The sequence below is a fragment of the Nelusetta ayraudi genome, unplaced genomic scaffold (genome assembly GCF_046127955.1).
Source record: "Nelusetta ayraudi isolate G7.1 ecotype Tasmania unplaced genomic scaffold, CSIRO-AGI_Nayr_v1 ptg000042l, whole genome shotgun sequence".
In the NCBI taxonomy this organism is placed as follows: Eukaryota; Metazoa; Chordata; class Actinopteri; order Tetraodontiformes; family Monacanthidae; genus Nelusetta; species Nelusetta ayraudi.
Window position 1 is genome coordinate 12,350,251 of NW_027466092.1, and position 17,250 is coordinate 12,367,500.

The following is a 17,250-nucleotide window of genomic DNA, read 5'->3' on the forward strand; positions in this document are numbered from 1 at the left end:
AGGTCGTAGAGACACGGGAGAAAAATCCTTTTTTTTTTTTTTTTTAATAACTTTTTTTCAGACACGTTGAGATTTTGCACTTTACTACTCCGTCGTCAGTTTCAAGCTCATTCATTTTTTTTTTTGCTTAAAGTATTTATTTATTTATTTATTTAACTTTTTTGCCCTGTTGTTTTTTTTCTTTCCTTTTTTACATGTTGAGATTTTGCATTCTACCTCTCCATGCTAAACTATTGTAGGACGGTCATTTCGGTGAGGGTGTCAGGAGGTGTCAGCTGGCCATGGCAGACTCAGTCCCTTGAACACTTTAATGACTAAACTAGTTCCTAATGAAGAAGTAAAAATCTACACTTCCCATTGACAAAAGGTTATATAAATGAATTCAATATGTAGCATTGAAAATCAGTACATCAGAATGTGTGGAATATGCTTTTTTTTTATTATACAACATCCAACCTGGTTCTGAAGCAACAGTCTCTGAGAGAACTACAGTGACCAGACTCGATTCCCATCCTAAGAGCTGAAATTTAGACACAAACCAAACATAAAGCAGATGAGTTAAGAGCCAAATTGTATTAATAATAACATTTGTGATAATCACAAAGATGAACATTGTGGAAAGTTATGCATTTTAAATCACTGCAACAAAAGAATATTTCAAATGTGAAAAATAACCAATGGCAGGTTTCATATTACAGTTTAAAGGTCCCATATTATGCAGTTTACAGTTACTTTGACTGGAATCCTCAGAACTCCTGAGGACTATCCTCCTGCTGCTTGCTCCTTATTCTGAATCATAAATGATACGTCATAGTCTATAACACTTGGTAATGGAAACAGCCCTTTGTGATGTCAACGAGGGCACTTGTATCTTCCAGACAACAACCGCAGCAGCAGCTCACTGCAGCCTCTGTGAACTCACTGCCGCTTTGTTATTCCAAACACGTGGGAGGTCCAACAGAACACCAGTTTAAACAGGAAGCTAAAGTTTTTCTTTTCGTGTTTTTCCAGAACGTTAAAAATATGCTGTTTTTTTTGGAGGGTAACTTTCCATATGCAACTTTCCACATAAACATATATGTATCATAATATGGGACCTTTAATGGATAAAAGTGGGGTTTGCGTCCTTAAACTGGCCACCAAGAACAAATGATCCGACATGAACCATTTGAGCATATTGCTTAAATATCAGGTCTAAAGGAGCTGAGGTGAAGTCTGACCAGCCAGGTGCCCCAGCGCGACCCTCCCCTGCAAAAACACAACAGTCCAGTTGCATTTTCTTTATAATCAGCTACAGGTTCCAACAACAAATGTGCAAATAGAACTCTGAAATCAACAAACTGCAGAGAAATGACCATGCTATCTGAGAAACACCACCAGGAGCCTACACAGTTAGTCCTAAGGATTCATCTCAAGTGTCACAATTTACAAGTAATCGCAGTTCCTACGACGACAGTGTACTCTCTCTCCACGCCAGGCGTCCGGGAGCGAGCGAGGCCGGGCCGTCCATGAGGTATTTCATACTCCCACCAGTGCCACACACACACACACACACATACATACAGTGAAATGCCGCGGACGTGGAACATGACATTTTGATTGAAACAAGTCAAAGCCTGTCCTCCAAAAAAAAGTCTGTGTGTCAACTTTAGAAGACAACAGGCACGTTACACAAGATGGCAAAATAAAAACACAAACAAAAACAAAAAAACAGAGAGGCAATAATTGCACATTTTGAGTCAAAGCTGACTGGTCCATGAACGTGAAACTGGTTTGTCCCTGTGGAAGTCTGTGATGACTGGAATAATACTTTGTGCTTTGCAGAAACGAGGCTTTCTGACCACATTCTTGTCAGATCAAACAAAAATACCACCCTGCGATTCACAATCATCAGAGAGCGAGAGGGAGAGAGAGAGAGAGAGAGAGAGAGCGAGAGGGAGAGAAGAGAGAGAGAGAGAGAGAGAGGGAGCGAGAGCGAGAGAGAGAGAAGAGAGAGAGAGAGAGAGAGAAGAGAGAGAGCGAGAGGGAGAGAAGAGAGAGAGAGAGAGAGAGGGAGAGAAGAGAGAGAGCGAGAGGGAGAGAGAGAGAGAAGAGAGAGAGAGAGAGGGAGAGGGAGAGAGGGAGAGAAGAGAGAGAGAGAGAGGGGTGAAGGAAACACTGAGGTTTGGAGAAGAGAGTGCGAGCTGGACGCTGCGACTGCCAGTGACGGGAGGTTTAGTTTCTTCACATTGAACTGCTGCTACAGTGGACTGACACTAGAGGCACTGGCGCTGCCACCAAACTGAGGCTGAGTCTCAGAGGGCCGAGGCGACGAGAGCAACGGGGGAAGCCCAGTTAGTTCTGAACCCAGGCCACCTGCAGTGTTGGACACGTCAGGTGTGGACCTTCACAAGGCTTCTCCCCCCCCGAGTGCTGCCGCTGCTGCTGCTCGTCCCTCCGTCTGTCCGCTTTCAAACCCACAACAAAGACGACGGTTCCGCTCCGTTAAAGGCTACATGAGATTAAAGAAGACAGACTTTTTTCTTTCTTTTTTTCCTTTTTAACATTCATTAAAAATGTTCTCCTAATAAAATAGCAACACAATATAACAGGAATAAATTAATAAATACATCCATTTTGGCATACAGTATCACTTGGTGTGGTTATTATTAGCCGTACAGGGTTTTTACTCTCCTCCTCCTAAAACATGTGACACACTCAGAGGTATTTGACGATTTCTGCTCTACACTGGTAGCAAAGCAAACAAAGAGGAATTCAGAAATAGATATTGTTTGTGTGTGTTGTTTCCCAGGGAGGTTTACAGAGGCACTGAACACAATTATAGTAACAAGACGGGAGAGATCGCCGAGCCGTCGCAGCTTCTCAACCGTTACAGTCACTTGCGCTGCTGGACTTGCGGCTGAGGTGAACGCAGCAACTTCTTCCGTTCATCATCTTCTTCACGTATGGAGGGAAAGAACAAAAACACCTCATAATAATAGTAATAACAAGCTGAGTGATAAATCCCTCTGGGACACTTTCAGTGGCATCAACGTCAAGTTGTGGAGGAGGTAGGACCAGAAGTCCAGAATGAAATGTGCATGTTTTCATAGGAGCTTCTGTCAGGACCAAGGAGCACTTCCTGAAAAAATACTATCTTACAATTACTGATAGAGGGAGAGGCGGGGGCGGGCGGGGGCAATAAAACCAAAAAAAAAACAAATTAAAAATCAAAAACCAACAAACCACCTTGGCGTCTCGCTTGTGTTGCTGCTTTTCGCACATCTCAAAGGAAAGCGTCCATGTCCAGGTCGTCCATGAAGGAGTCGGCGTCGGCGCAGAATGCCGGGTCGTAGGCCTCTGCCGCCGCCCCTCCCCCCGCGTGCATCTTCTGGTGGTGGCGCAGGTTGGACTTGCTGGAGAAGCTCTTGCTGCACAGTGGGCAGCCGAAGGGCTTCTCCTTGGTGTGGATGCGGCGGTGGCAGATGAGCTGCGTGGACACGCGGAAGGCCTTGCCGCAGTCCTGGCACTGGTAGCGCTTGGGCTCGGTGTGGATGCGCCGGTGGTTCCTCAGCGCCATCAGGTTGGTGAACTCCTTCTGGCACACGGCGCACGAGAATGAGCCCGTCCGGTGGCTGTACTTGTGGTTGAGCAGCGAGCCGGCGTGGCGGTAGGTGCGGCCGCAGTGCTCGCACACGTGGCTCTTCTCCTCGCTGGCGCCGCCCTGCAGGTCGGGGAAGCCGTCGGGCAGGTGGGACAGCGGCGGCGGCTCGTGGACGTCGTCCACCCCCGCCGTTAGACCCATGTCGGAGTCCCAGCAGATGGCGGCGTCCCCGCCGTGCTGGTGCTGGTAGGGGTCCGGAGCTCCGCTGTGGGCCTCCTGGTAGCCGCCGGTGGCCAAGCGCTCTCTGGCGTGCACGTCCATGTGGCTCTGCAGGTGCGCCACCAGGCAGAAGGTCTTGCCGCACTCGGGGCAGCAGTGGCGCGTCATGCCGGAGTGCATCTGCAGGGTGACGGGGTCGGGGAAGGTCTGGAGGCACAGGGCGCACTGGTGCAGGCTCTCCGAGTGGCTCTTCTTGTGGTTGAGCAGGGAGCCGGCGTGGCGGTAGGAGCGGCCGCACAGGTCGCACCTGCGGTGGGAGGGGGGGGGGGGGGTGGCAGAAATGCAGTGGTTAGTGCTGCCAACTCACAGCAAGAAGGTCGCTGGTTCTATTCTGGACCGTTCTGTGTGGAGTTTGCGTGTTCTCCCTGCGCCTGCGTGGGTTCTCTCTGGGTTCTCCGGACCGCTCACTCAGGGCACGGGTCAAATGCGGAGGACACATTTTGCATCCTTCGGCACATGACAGGGATTTGCCCTGCGATGAACTGGCGACTTGTCCAGGGTGTCAGCCTGCCTTCGCCCAATGACAGCTGGGATAGACTCCAGCAGAGCCCCATCACCTGAGTGCAGGCAAGAGTGGGTATTGAAAGTGGATGGATGGATGGAAGGACTTTTGGAGGGGGGGGCGGGGGGGGGCATGAGGAGTCCCTCAATCCAGTGGATTAGCCCTGGAAGACTCATCTCATCACCCCCAAAAAACTCCCACATCTAGAAAACAGCGTTTAGCCCTCTGTTTACAGCCTCTATTTTGATCCTTTCTTTTTAAACAGACTCCTTTGGACCTTCCATGTGTTTGAGGAGGACAAAAACAATGTGGTCTGAGAGGGGGGGGATGAAAGTTGGGGGGGGGGGGTGCCAGCGCTGGGTATTCCAGCTTCCTCCCACATCCCAACAACATGCACTTTAAGGTTAACTGGTGGCTCTCAGTTGCATGTAGGTGTAAACTAGTGTGACTGCTTGTTTGCATTTTTGTGTAACCCTGCAATAAAGTGGCGACCTGTCGACGAGAGTCCTGCAATACCTGGAGTTTACTGCAGGACAAGCAGCTACGGGAAATGTTTGACTGGACACCTGGTCACCTACACAACATTTATTCTACTAATTAACTGGGTTCTTATTAAATGTAGGAACCAGGGATGTTTACAATCAATTATGGATTGTCTATTAATAATTGAATCAATCAAATTGAATTAGTCGCAATTAAATGAACATCTTTTACACGGGTGGTTAATATCATTATAACAGTGTAGTGGCAGGAAAGAGCAATTCACCTGTAGATACTGTGATGGTCAACAAGTTGATTTTAAACAACTTTTTTTATTAAATGTAAATTCTCTAATGTAAAAATGGCTCACATTGGACCCTCAACATTATTTAAGGGTTAAATAATGTGTTCCTTACACATTTCTCAGAGTGAAATTTAGGTTCTCAGGAAAAATCGCTGCTTATCAATTAATCGTTAATCGATTGATTATTAATGAATGAATCAATAATTTGCATCCCTAATAGGAACGCTGAGGAAGATCCTATTGATCAGGGTTTTCCTGGCCGCCCAGCGCTTCATTTGTACACTAAAGTTTGGGAACCTTTCCGACACTGTGAGGAGATTCACTCCGGTCGGCTCCGTCAGCGCCACTGAACCCTGTGGTGTTGATCAGCAGCAGTTCTGACTGTGACGTCTACAAGTCCACTTCACTTTGTTTCTCTCAGCGCCGGGCGGCAAAGGAGACGCGATTGGCCGCGGCAGCCCGACGCCGCGCTGCGGCTGCCAAGAGGAGTTTCATTCATCTCATTCTTTCTCTCGTGACTTGTTTTGCTGAAGCTGAAGCTGCCTCTCTGCTTTTCAAACCAATAGAAAAACCCCAGCAGCAGGACAACACCAGGGCTGTAGCCACACAGCGGACTGTTCACTGTTCACCTCACGAGAAGAATTTCAATTCCTCTCAGCTGTGCACTTAATGGGACAGTTGCTATTGAAAAATTTGTGCTGAAAAAAAAGAAGAAGCCGTTTCTGTGAGCTGACGAGCACAAACACTGAGAGCTCGGCTCTGAAAAAGCAACACAACTTTGGGGCTCGATTACGTCGACACGAAAAAATGTACATGGACGCATCGGAGCATGTGCCCAACCCCCTCCCGACTCCTCCACCTCCTCGCTGCCCTGCAGCTGGCGGTGCATGGGGTGTCTGTTTCAGCACACACCTCAGCAGTTGCTCAGTGCGAAACGTTACTTTCACTGTCAAATCATTCCAGTCGGGTCGAAAGTGAAAAAACAACAACAACAACAAACAAAAAAAAACAAACCAAGCACACGCAAGCGCACGCACACACACAGGGATAGATTTGTGTTGCACAATAGTTTTCTTTATTGTGTTTGCAAATATGTGCAAGATATTCAAGGGGCATTAGACGTGTTCTCAACTGTATTGAGAACACGGTTTACATGGACAGAACAATAAAGACGTGTTGAAATGTTGAATGCAACACAAGTACGTTTTTTTTCATTGAGACATAAATTAGCATGTATATCGATCCAATAACGATAAATGATAATCACAAAAATGATCGTTTAGGTAGTCGTAAATTAACCGTTAGATTAATTGAAAAAAAAGAAAAAGAAAGATATGTAGCGACAGAATTTCAGAACGGCCGCAGTGAGAGAAACAAAAAACTCACGTGAAGCACTTCTCTCCCCTGTGGCCGCGCTGCTCGCCGCCTCGGCCGGAGCCGCGGCCCCGGAGGCAGCGGTGCCTCTTGAGGCCCGAGCGGCCCTGGAAGCTCTTGCCGCAGGCGGGGCAGGCGAGGTGGGCGGGCGGCCGGCTGTGGACCCGCTGGTGGTTGTGCAGGATGCTGGCCAGGCGGAAGGCCTTGCCGCACGTCAGGCACACGTACTTCTTCTGCTGCGTGTGGATGCGCGTGTGGTTGCGCAGCGCCATGGGGTTGGTGAAGGGCTTGGAGCAGAAGGTGCAGCTGAAGTGGCCCGTCTTGTGGGTGTTCTTGTGGTTGAGCAGCGAGCCGGCGTGCCGGTAGCTGCGGCTGCAGAGGTTGCACTTGAACGGCCGCTCCTCCTCCGGCCCCGCCTGGCCGCCGCCGGGGGGCTCGCCGCAGGCGTGGGCCGCCAGCTGCTCGGCGGAGGGGAACGCCTGCTTGCACCTCCTGCACCTGAAGGCTCGGGACTTGAGGAGCCTCCTGCCGGCGGCCCGGCTCTTCCTGAGGGGGGCGCAGTCGTGCGCCAGCAGCTGCTTCCTGCCCCGGAAGCCTTTGCCGCACTTTGGGCACGAGTGCTTCTTGTTGGCGAAGTGGGTGCGCAGGTGGTTCTTCATGGCCAGCTGGTTGGAGTAGGTGTTGCTGCAGACGGAGCAACAGTACTCGCCCGTCTTGTGCGAGTTCCTGTGGTTGACCAGGCTGCCGGCGTGGCGGTACGTGCGGCCGCACTGGTCGCAGGAGAACGGCCGCTGGTCGGCCTCGCACTCCGTCTCCTCCACCTTGAGGCCACGTTGCCGCCGCCGCTGCTGCTGCTGCTGCTGCTGCGTGCAGCGTCGAGACAGCTTCAAGTCCTGGCTGCCGTTGGGAGTGGAGGGCTCCACCTCCGCGTCCAGCCTGGTGCCGTTCATCTGCATCAGGGCCTGGATCTGAGTGTTGAGCTCCTGGATTTTGGCCTGGTTCTCCTTGTGCCTCCTCAGGTGGTTCAAGAGCTGCTTCTGGATCTTGAAGGCTTTCCCACACTCAGGACACGTGTGCCTGGGAGGAGACAGACAGACAGACAGACTCAGTTCAGTCACTAAGCTAACCTGCTACGAGGATCTTAAGCATCTTTCTGTTACCTCGTCTGAAACAACAGAAAAGAACATCTGCACGAACCTTTTCACGTCGAAATGGGACCTCTGGTGGTTCTTGAGGGCCAGCAGGTTGTAGAAGCGCTTCTGGCAAACGAGGCATTTGAAGACGCCCGTCTTGTGGGACTTCTTGTGGTTGAGCAGCGACCCGGCGTGTCTGTAGGAGCGGCCGCACTGCTCGCACCTGAACTGACGCTGCTCACCGCCGTCCGTCTCTCTGACCCGGCCGGCCTCTTCCTGCAGGGCGGCGTCGTTTCCCTCCTCTTCCAGCTTCGCCTCGTCCTTCACGGCCCCGCTGCAGCCGTGGTTCTCCAGGTGGTGGTAGCTGCTGCAGAAGATGCCGCAGCCGCCGCAGATGATGCTCTGCGGCTCCTCCTGGACCCCTGGCCCGGCGGGGCTGCTCTTCATCGGCGAGGAGTTGAACCCGAGGGAGCCCGAGTCGTCCGCCTGCTGCTGCTGCTGCTGCTGCTGCTCCTGGCTGTGCAGGAGCTGGTGAGCCACCAAATCCTGCCTGCTGGAGAAACTTTCCCCGCACGTGCTGCAGATGATCATCTCTCCGAACTCGTCGTCTCTCAGGTCGGCATGCGAGGACATGGAGGAGGGTCCCGAGCTGGCCGGGGTGCTCTGGGACTGCGTGTGGCCCCGCAGGTGGCTCCTGAGGGCCCGCATGTTGGTGTAGCTGTTCCCGCAGATGGAGCACTGGTACAGATCTCCGTCCTCGTCCTCGTCCTCCTCCTCGTCTGCTCCGCCGCTGCCGTCGTCCTCCAGCGGGCCGCCGTTCAACTGGTCTCCGCCCACGCCGTCGTGGAAGCTCTGCTGGAAGTAGGTCCGGTCGCCGTGGCCGTTCAGGCCGCAGAAGTCCACGTCGCTCGCCGTGTCGGCGCCCCCGAAGTCGGCGCTGCCGTCGTAGCCGTCGTGATGCTGCAGCAGCAGCAGCGGGCAGCTGTGAGACTTGATCCCTGCGATGTCTTGGAAGGTCTCGCCGCAGTCGGCGCACATGTGCCTCTGCATGGGGGGGTCGTGCTGAGGTAGATCCACTGGCACGTCGGGGGAGAACACGTGTTGGTGGTGGTGGTGGTTGTGGTGGTAGCGCTCGTCGTACGAGGTCCCGTTGCCGTACCCCGTCCCGTTCTCCTGCTCCGGGCCGAACCCGGACCGGGGGCTGCCCGCCTCCATGCCGCCGGGCCGGGAGGAGCAGCCGCCCTGCTGGCTGTCCAGGGTCTGCGGCTCCGGCGAGAGCCAGTCCCCCTCGGCCACGAGGCCGAACGCCGACGGCTGGGCGCGGTGCAGGCGGAGGTGGCTCTTGAGCGCCGCCAGGTGGGGGTAGCTCTTCCTGCAGACGGAGCACTGGTAGATGCCCACCTGGTGCGAGCGCTTGTGGTTGATGAGGCTCCCAGAGTGGCGGTAGCTCTTGCCGCAGATCTGGCACCTGAACGGACGCTCGTCGTCGACGTCGTCGTTGCTGGTGGCCGCGTGGGGTAGCGGGTGGTGGCGATGGGGGGCGGGGACGAGGGCACCCGGGTCCGAGACACCCGGGTCCAGGACAGACGGCTCTCCCTGAGTGCTGTTGCAAGGCGGTGGCAGACTATCAGGGCAGTCGGAGAACAAGCTGCTGCCTCTGATGGGCTGATCCGGGAGGTCAAAGCCCGTGTAGCTGTCGACCGACGACACCGAGGGGACGTCGTTTATTGGAGACGCGTAGAAGTCGGGCTGCTCGGGCGAGGCCATGCCGCCGCCGTCGTCGTAGGCAAGGTGGTGGTTTTCCGACAAACCGTCCTGGAGTCCAAACGACAGGGACGAGGAGGAGTTGTGCATGTGGATGTGCTCCTGGAACTCGGCGTCGGTGGGGAACAGAACCTGACACAGGTGGCAGAAGTTGACTCGAACGTCCCGAGTCTGAGGTGAGAAATGTCCCACAGGTGCGGCGGCAGCGTGTGAGCCCGGCGCCATACTGACGTCACCTTTGGCCTTGTGAGTCCTCTGGTGGTTGTAGAGGGCCGACATGTTGTTGAACAGCTTGTAGCAAACGGTGCACTCGAACATTCCCACTTGGTGGGTCTTTTTGTGATTGGTCAAGCTGCGATGGTGGATGTAGGACTTATCACATAAATCGCACCTGTACGGCCGGTCAGCCGCGTCCACTGAGTTCTCCAGCTGCGCGGCCTCCACGCTCTCCTCCGCCGGGCTGCCGAGAGCGGCCGGCTGCTCGCCGAAGGCTTCCAGGCGACCGTGTTCGACTTCCTGTGCGGGACTATCGGCGTCGACCTTCCTGAAGGTCTGATCCTTCTCCCACTTGGCGAAGTGAGCCTTCTCGTGCGTGGCCAGCTGTGTCGCCAGGCGAAAAGCTTTGCCACACTCGGCGCAGGAATGTTTCTTCTGAGAGGTGTGAATCCGAAGGTGACTCTTCAGGGCCAGAGCGTTGGAGTGCTCTTTGCCGCATACGTTGCACTGAAAAGAACCGACCTCGTGAGTCTTTTTGTGGTTGGCCAGGCTACCGGCGTGCCGGTAACCGCGGCCACATACGTCGCATTTAAATTTCCGTTCCTCCTCTTGCTCGAGGTGAGCGTCCATGTGCTCCAGGAGGCTGGGCATGTTGGGACAAACCATGCCACACTGTTTGCAAGGGAAGCCTGTAGTCCTGACAGAGTCTTGCGCTGCCATCACGCGATGATGTTGTTAAGCAGGCAGGACACAGAACGGGTGGATGTGAAGGCGGGAAACACATCTGATGACTTTTTCCACCCTTATAAAATGAAGACGGGCAGCAGGTCTGGAAGGTGACATGGGAGAGGATGTTGCCAACCTGATCCAAACAGGTTAAGGTGCAGTTTGTGTTGAGTACAGGCGGGAAAGTTGAGCTGTTGAAGACAGAGGAGACTCTAGTTAGAGCTGTGCAGTGTTCAATAATCAATTTAAAGCAATCATCAGGCCATTTGAGCAAAAGAAAAATCCTAGAATTCTAGCACACATATTGATGAAAAGACAAGGTTTATTTCACTGAGCTAGTTTATTATAAACAGTCCTAACCTCATCTTTACAAAGGACTACCGTAAAATTAAAAGGTACTATGCAAAACTACACCATTTTTCAAATGAATAACTATCAATATATTCCGTGGAAACGACAATTGTTCCTCCTTAATGTGGTTTTATTTATTTTCCACTTTTTAGAAATTAATTATTTTGTGATGTCACAAAAGGGCACTGATACTTCGTGATGTGTCCTATTTAATGACAACCACAGCAAAGCACAGTCAGTGCTTTTGAGACCTGCAGATCATTTTTTTGGTCACCTTTAAACTTTTGTAAATATTAAAAACAAAACGCAGTCAAGACTCACATATCACACTAAGACTTTTTAATGAGTAACAGCAACCCATACTGTTCTAGAAATGTATCTGCGTGTGGTTGCTTTGCTTGAGTCTGATATGAAAAATGAACATCTGAAAATGGGTCACTGTAGGACATTTGTTTATGCATTCATTCCTATTTGATTCGTGTCCGACTTGGCACGTCAACGCAGATACGTAATCGGTAAACACAATTACGGGTTTATTATTTAAAATGTGTGTTCAAGTAGCAGATAAGGACAAAAGGCAGCACGAGTAATCCAAAGCATGGCAAGTTTTTTTACTGAACACCTGCACAAGCAGGTTAGCTAAACTCGCTTTGGCAACACACCGGGAAATCAACTCCGGTGTCCGCCGCTCTGCGAACATGCACAGACAAAATTTATTCGTGATAACAGTGCCAATATGTGCACCTCATTTTATCAGAACGCGCAGAATCTAACACTTGCGCTTTTGTCAGCGGACAGTTAGCGAACGCGACACCAGCGGGCTAGCGAAATGACTAGCGAGCTAGCACAACTGCGGCTAGCTAAATAAACATTGCACCAAAAAGCAAAAAAGTCGTCTTGCGATCCGGTTCGGAACATCAGTAAAAACTTCAAGTTAACTACCTGGAGCAGGAATCATTTAATGCATGCGGCCAATTTCATATTTTCATTCATTATTATTATTATTTTTTTTAAAACGCTTTGGCGTTAAGGGCAATCCCCTCTTGGCAATTGTCTTTTTTCCTCCCATCCCCTTCTATCCCACATTGCTGTTGTTGCTAGGAAACAGGAAATGTGCAACAGAGAAATACTTCCCTGTTAGAACGACAAACCTACACGGGCGAAAGTTTTGACATCTCAAAGCAGGCAGGACGTCAGACTTTTCAAAAATAGAACTAAGAGGCACTTAACGAAAACTTCAGTCAGTGTTCATATTCCACTGTATTAACTGATGATTCCCGACTGTACGAGCATCTCTTGGGCAGCTAACTTGGTTAGCGACAGCAACGAGCTAACCGTTACGTAAAAACACCTTAGTTCCAATGTCACGGTATTATTAATGGGTCACATCACTTTGTACAAAAGGGCTTTTACTCTACTCGAGTGAGTATTAATATTATTATTTTTTAATCATTCGCTATGTTTATTGAACAAGTAAACGCACTAACTCCGCGCATACTTGGCTTGCCCAGAGCTGTCGTCATCATGGTCCTAGAGCCGTCCCTCATCCTGTGGAGCCAGTCAACAGCAATCTCCGCGCCTTACTGTAAACGCACTCGCACACCCACATCATTTATATCAATATCGACCAACTATTTATGCTCCCGCTGAGGTAAGACTGGTTGCTTGTTCCCCCCCCCCCCGTAATTTTATTCAAGCTATTGTGAGCGAAAGCCACCCCGTAGAATCGCGGACATGATGCCGCTGTCGAGTGAATCGGTGCAGCCGGCGGTCCTAAAGCCAGCCATTTTGAGTTAGAGGGATATTTAGCGAGCGAGTGCGCTTAGCGAAAATGGACTTGTACATATGGTATCAGCTCGGCCCTACTACCGTACTGACTCGCGATCCCTGATCCTCGCCTCCGACCGGACACACATCCGTCATTGACACCGCAGCAGCGCCGTCCCCGTCACTGCATCGCAACACTTCCTCTGGCGCCCGAGCAGTTAGCTTATTGTCCCTGTGGTCCTAATGCCAGCCATTTTGTCATTTTTATTAACGCACACCCGCCACATATTTCTGCTGTGATGTGTCTCTATATGTGCATGTTGTTGGATGTTCAGCGTCGGCAGCTGCACCACTGGACAATCTCTACCCATTCACATTTGGGTGTAATACTTCACTGCCCTCAAAACCAAATTGCAAGTTTTTATTTTATTTTTATTTTTATTTTTTTTTAATAAACAGCATTACACAATTATTATAAAAGAGGCTATTCATTATTGTGTTTTCCAGACATAACAATGGCCTCTCCTCAGCCTGGCAGCCCCCCTCTTGCAGACCAGTACACGCCGCCTGAGCAGGAGGAGAACCAGAGCCAACAAAAGGGGGAGTCGGCGAGGAGTCAGCCCACGAAGAAACGCGGCCGAGGCCGGCCCCCGAAATCCAAACCTTCCTTCAAGTGCTCGGCCTGCGCAGAAACTTTCAGGAGCCAGTCGGCCCTGCACGGCCACAGGCTGTCAGCGCACTCCAAAGAGCACCAGCAGCCGCAGCACCAGTGCTCGCAGTGCGCCAAGACCTTCTCCAACAAGGCTCAGCTCTCCAAACACGAGCGCACCCACTCTGCCCAGCGCCCCTTCCAGTGTCCCGACTGCCACAAAGCGTACAAGACGCCCACTGAGTTGCGGAACCACAGCCGCTCGCACACCGGCGAGAAACCCTTTGTGTGCACGGAATGCGGCAAGGCCTTCATGCAAGCGATATGCCTGAGGATCCACATGACCCAGCACAGCGGCGAGCGGCCGTACTCCTGCAGGCAGTGCTCCAAAAGCTACCCCACCCTGTCCAAGCTGAAGGTGCACATGCGCTCGCACACTGGCGAGAAGCCGTACTTCTGCGCCGAGTGCGGCAAGAGCTTCGCTGACCCCTCCGTGTTCCGCAAGCACCGGAGGAACCACCAGGGCCACCGGCCGTACGCCTGTGACGAGTGCGGCAAGACGTACACGGAGCTGAAGGACCTGAAGAACCACGAGCGCTCGCACACCGGGGAGAAGCCCTACCTGTGCTCGGACTGCGGCAAGGCCTTCTCGCGCTCCTCCTCCCTCGCCTGCCACCAGCGCATCCACTCGCAGAGCAAGCCGTACCAGTGCGAGCAGTGCGGCAAGGGCTTCACTCAGCTGTCGTCCTACCAGTCTCACCTGCGCACCCACTCTGGGGAGAAGCCCTTCCTCTGCCCGCAGTGCGGCAAGATGTTCTCCGACCCCTCCAGCTTCCGCCGCCACCAGCGGGCTCACCAGGGCTTCAAGCCCTACCCCTGCGACAAGTGCTCCAAGAAGTTTCGGCAGCCGGCCGACCTGGCCGTGCACGAGCGCGTCCACTCGGGCGAGCGGCCGTACAAGTGCCAGAGCTGCGACAAGGCCTTCGTGGCCTCGTGGGACCTGCGGCGCCACATGCTGGTGCACACGGGCCTGCGGCCGTTCTCGTGCACTGAGTGCGACAAGTCGTTTGCCGAGCGCTCCAGCCTCAACAAGCACAAGCGCGTGCACTCCGGCGAGAGGCCCTTCAAGTGCAAGGAGTGTCTGAAGTCGTTTGTGGTGTCGTCGAGCTTGCGCAAGCACGAGAGGACTCACCTGGCCGAGCACGCCGAGCAGCAGCAGCAGCAGCAGCAGCAGCAGCAGCAAAAACAACAACAAGAGCAGCAGCAGGAGACAGAGGCCGCGACCGCTTCCGGCTTGACTGCCCACACGACTCTACCTCAGTTCTCCTGCACTCGCTGCGACGCCACGTTCGGCAGCTGGGACGAAGTTCAGGCCCACGAAGGTCTTCACTCAGTCGACTCGGACCCTCCAGCCGTCGCCAAAGTGGTGCCGCTGGGCTCCCGCGTCTGCCAAACCTGCCAGGCGGAATGCGCGCCGTCGGGATGCTGCTTCTCGTGCTCCTCCTCCTCCTCGGAGAAGCAGCAGGCCGAGCCCAAGCCGAGGCCGCACGTCTGCGACAGCTGCGGCAAAGGCTTCCTCAACAAGTCGGGACTGCGCAAGCACCAGAAGATCCACTCCACCAGCAAACCGTACAGCTGCAGCCGCTGCGGAAAAGTCTTCCTGTTTGCCACGTACCTTCGCAAGCACTTGCGGACCCACGGCGATGTCTCTGCCGTTGCCGCCGCCACCGCCGCCGATGACTCGCACCTCACCGACGTAAACATTATTCATACGGACCCTCTCCCCTCGCCACCTCCTCCTCCTCCTCCTCCTCCGCCCGGCGAGGTGCCCTCCTCCACGGTGGAGCCCAGCACCCTATCCCTGATCGTCCCGGTGACCGTACCCGTCACTGCGTTTCAGACGACTCTACCGGACTACTTGATCAAAGAGGAGGAACTTTAGGCTTCTCCTCCGCACTGTTGTAGACGCTGGGTCGGTGGCCTTATGTTGTTCTGGGTGATGGGTCTCGTTTTTGTGGACAGTGTTTTTATTTTTGTTTTGTTTCCAAAAAGATGTTCGTCAGTGTGTCTATTTGTTTCCTTCAAGCCAGTCATAAGCGCTTTCCTCTGTCATAAATTCTATTCAATTTTTTAAAGAATGTAATTGCGAAAAAGTGCTGTACTTTGTGTGTAAAATCTTGTTTGGTGTTGTTCCGATTCAGGGAATCCTTTGTTACACTGTTACACATGTCCATGTGGCATGTTGGACTAAAGAGAACAGCTCTTAATACGACCCTCCAACCCAATGCTGTGGGCTTGCGAGCAGGTTTGTGATTGGTGACAATCACATGCCGTCGACCAACCCGTACAATCAGTAATTGTATATCAGCAGTGTGGGTGGGCATTAGTGTTGGTCATGCTTATCTGGTTTACACTTTGACATGCTGCTGTGAAAGGCTTTTTTTCCCCTACAGCCCAACAGAACTTTAAAAGACCTTTTTTATTTGCTTGCTAAACAGTTTGTACATTTTGGTTTTCTTGTGTGTGTTTGAGTAACATGATCTTCAGCCCAAATACCATCAAGACATTGTACCTCCTCCTCTGTCCAGATTGATTGATCTACAGCATCTATCGCTGTGTTTAGGCTACTGAACAGACTTGTTGTGTCTGTTGCAACCAAAAAGAAAAAAAGCATTGCAGCGTTTTGCTTTTTGGCAGTATTTGGAGCAGCGCTGTCTGCATCAATTCAGTTGAAGTGGCTTGTGTGTAATGTGCGTCCTCACCGCAAAGAATTGATTCACGCTTCGATTGCAGGCGGGCTGAGACCACCCGCTGTCAGTGGACTCTCATGACAGTCGGACCCGGGACTGGAGCCGTCGACCCTTATATCAGGGTCGGCCCCCTCTTCCAAATGAGCCACAGCTGCCCCAAGTCAAAGGATCACAAAAGTGAATTTCAAACAATTTTTTCAAGGTGGAAAAGCTACATTTTTACTTTTTTTTTTTTTTTTTTATCACCCCTCTTGAATGTACCTTTTGACAAAACAAGCATTTTAAAATTATTGTTACTGTGTATCTCTGATGGTTATTTTTTGTAAATTTTCCAAAATACAAAGTCTGTGGCATTCCAAAGTATGAAATCCTAAGAGACAAATTTTTATACCAATAAACAAACAGTATGTGAGCTGCAATTTTTTCTTTTTTTTTTGCCAAGAGAGTGAAATGTGAGGCAAAGTCAGTCAGCACATCGCCTGGTGACAAACTAACACATTTTGATGACACGTCTTGCACATATTACAGACTGAGTGCCGAGTGAGAGCTGCACTAATCCATTAGCTGGTTGCTTCTCCTAAAGGTAAGCCCTCTTATCTGCTCTCTCTATCCTATTTATCCTCAAGTGCATTTAGAAGCACCACATCTGCCTGAACAGGCCTGTTGGGTTTTAGTTTGATATAGAAAAAGACCAAATTAGCAGTTGTCTCAGAGAACTAAGTGCTCATATATGTTTAAAGGCTAGATGTTACCTTGGTTACTTAAATGTTCAAGTTGATAAGTGTAGCCCCAATTTTAAAAGACTACAATAATTTATATTTTCCACAAACATTATCTTTTTACAGTATAGATTGCTTGTAGCAATTTGTTTCTTTAAAATATTAAGTAAAGTGCAACTACTGTGTTTCTCAAAATCACCGGACAGCAAATTGAGTAACCTTGTGTCATTAGTTTTAATTATTAAAACAGTTAAGCACTTCTTGAAAATACATTATATCAGTACTAGTATCTGAGCCATCGCTCAAGCCGCTGGCAAAATATAGGGACTGTCAATTGAATAACCATGGTTGATTGATTAGTAATAGTCTTTATTGTGAAACATTTAGTAATGAATGTGTTAAGAGAGGATACAATTAAGAATTTTTATAAAGCTAACAGATGCAACTAAGCACACACACACACACACACACACATTGTGATCTTTATAAATATGTAATTACACCTAAGAAGCTATGGTTAGAATTTTTACCCTTTCATAATGTTGATTTTTTTTCAACAAAAGCCAGGACTGAAGATGGCCGCCTTAGTCACTGGCCTCATCCCCATCCTGCGGACAGCAGTGGAATCCACCACCACCTACAAGTTCCGCTCC

General features: G+C 51.2%; 3 protein-coding genes across 7 annotated transcripts in view; 2 read left to right on the forward strand and 1 right to left on the reverse strand.

Annotated features, from left to right (window-relative positions):
* Positions 1-418: 418 nt before the first annotated feature.
* znf646 (zinc finger protein 646) lies at positions 419-12,719 on the reverse strand. Of its 5 annotated transcripts, none has more exons than XM_076034508.1 (4): positions 12,591-12,719; positions 7,720-10,552; positions 6,535-7,599; positions 419-4,109 (listed from the first exon to the last, which is right to left on the reverse strand). In XM_076034508.1, the coding sequence occupies exons 2-4, from the start codon at positions 10,353-10,355 to the stop codon at positions 3,266-3,268; spliced, it is 4,545 nt and encodes a 1,514-aa protein (XP_075890623.1). In that variant the 5' UTR covers positions 10,356-10,552; positions 12,591-12,719; the 3' UTR covers positions 419-3,265. The 5 variants fall into 5 exon arrangements, with proteins under 5 accessions (XP_075890623.1, XP_075890624.1, XP_075890620.1 ...); XM_076034509.1 differs by having other exon boundaries at positions 12,582-12,669; XM_076034505.1 differs by lacking the exon at positions 12,591-12,719 and adding an exon at positions 12,211-12,350.
* On the forward strand, positions 12,225-16,297 carry znf668 (zinc finger protein 668). The gene is made up of 2 exons (XM_076034510.1): positions 12,225-12,363; positions 12,987-16,297. The coding sequence occupies exon 2, from the start codon at positions 12,995-12,997 to the stop codon at positions 15,068-15,070; it is 2,076 nt and encodes a 691-aa protein (XP_075890625.1). The 5' UTR covers positions 12,225-12,363; positions 12,987-12,994; the 3' UTR covers positions 15,071-16,297.
* A 63-nt stretch (positions 16,298-16,360) lies between these two features.
* Positions 16,361-17,250, forward strand: part of gjz1 (gap junction protein zeta 1) — a 2,792-nt gene continuing 1,902 nt past the window's right edge. Inside the window, exons 1-2 of the mRNA XM_076034513.1 lie at positions 16,361-16,461; positions 17,161-17,250. The exon at positions 17,161-17,250 is cut by the window's right edge and continues 1,902 nt beyond it. Of these exons, the coding sequence (XP_075890628.1) occupies positions 17,173-17,250 (78 nt within the window). The 5' untranslated portion in view covers positions 16,361-16,461; positions 17,161-17,172. The remainder of the gene's footprint in view (positions 16,462-17,160) is intronic.

Coding starts and splice junctions, on each gene's coding strand:
- znf646 (XM_076034508.1), bottom strand. CDS start 10,355: ATGGCAGCGCAAGACTCTGTCAGGACTACAGGCTTCCCTTGCAAACAG. Junction 7,600..7,719: donor TCCCATTTCGACGTGAAAAG/GTTCGTGCAGAT, acceptor GTCTCCTCCCAG/GCACACGTGTCCTGAGTGTG. Junction 4,110..6,534: donor AGGGGAGAGAAGTGCTTCAC/GTGAGTTTTTTG, acceptor CTCCCACCGCAG/GTGCGACCTGTGCGGCCGCT.
- znf668 (XM_076034510.1), top strand. CDS start 12,995: ATGGCCTCTCCTCAGCCTGGCAGCCCCCCTCTTGCAGACCAGTACACG.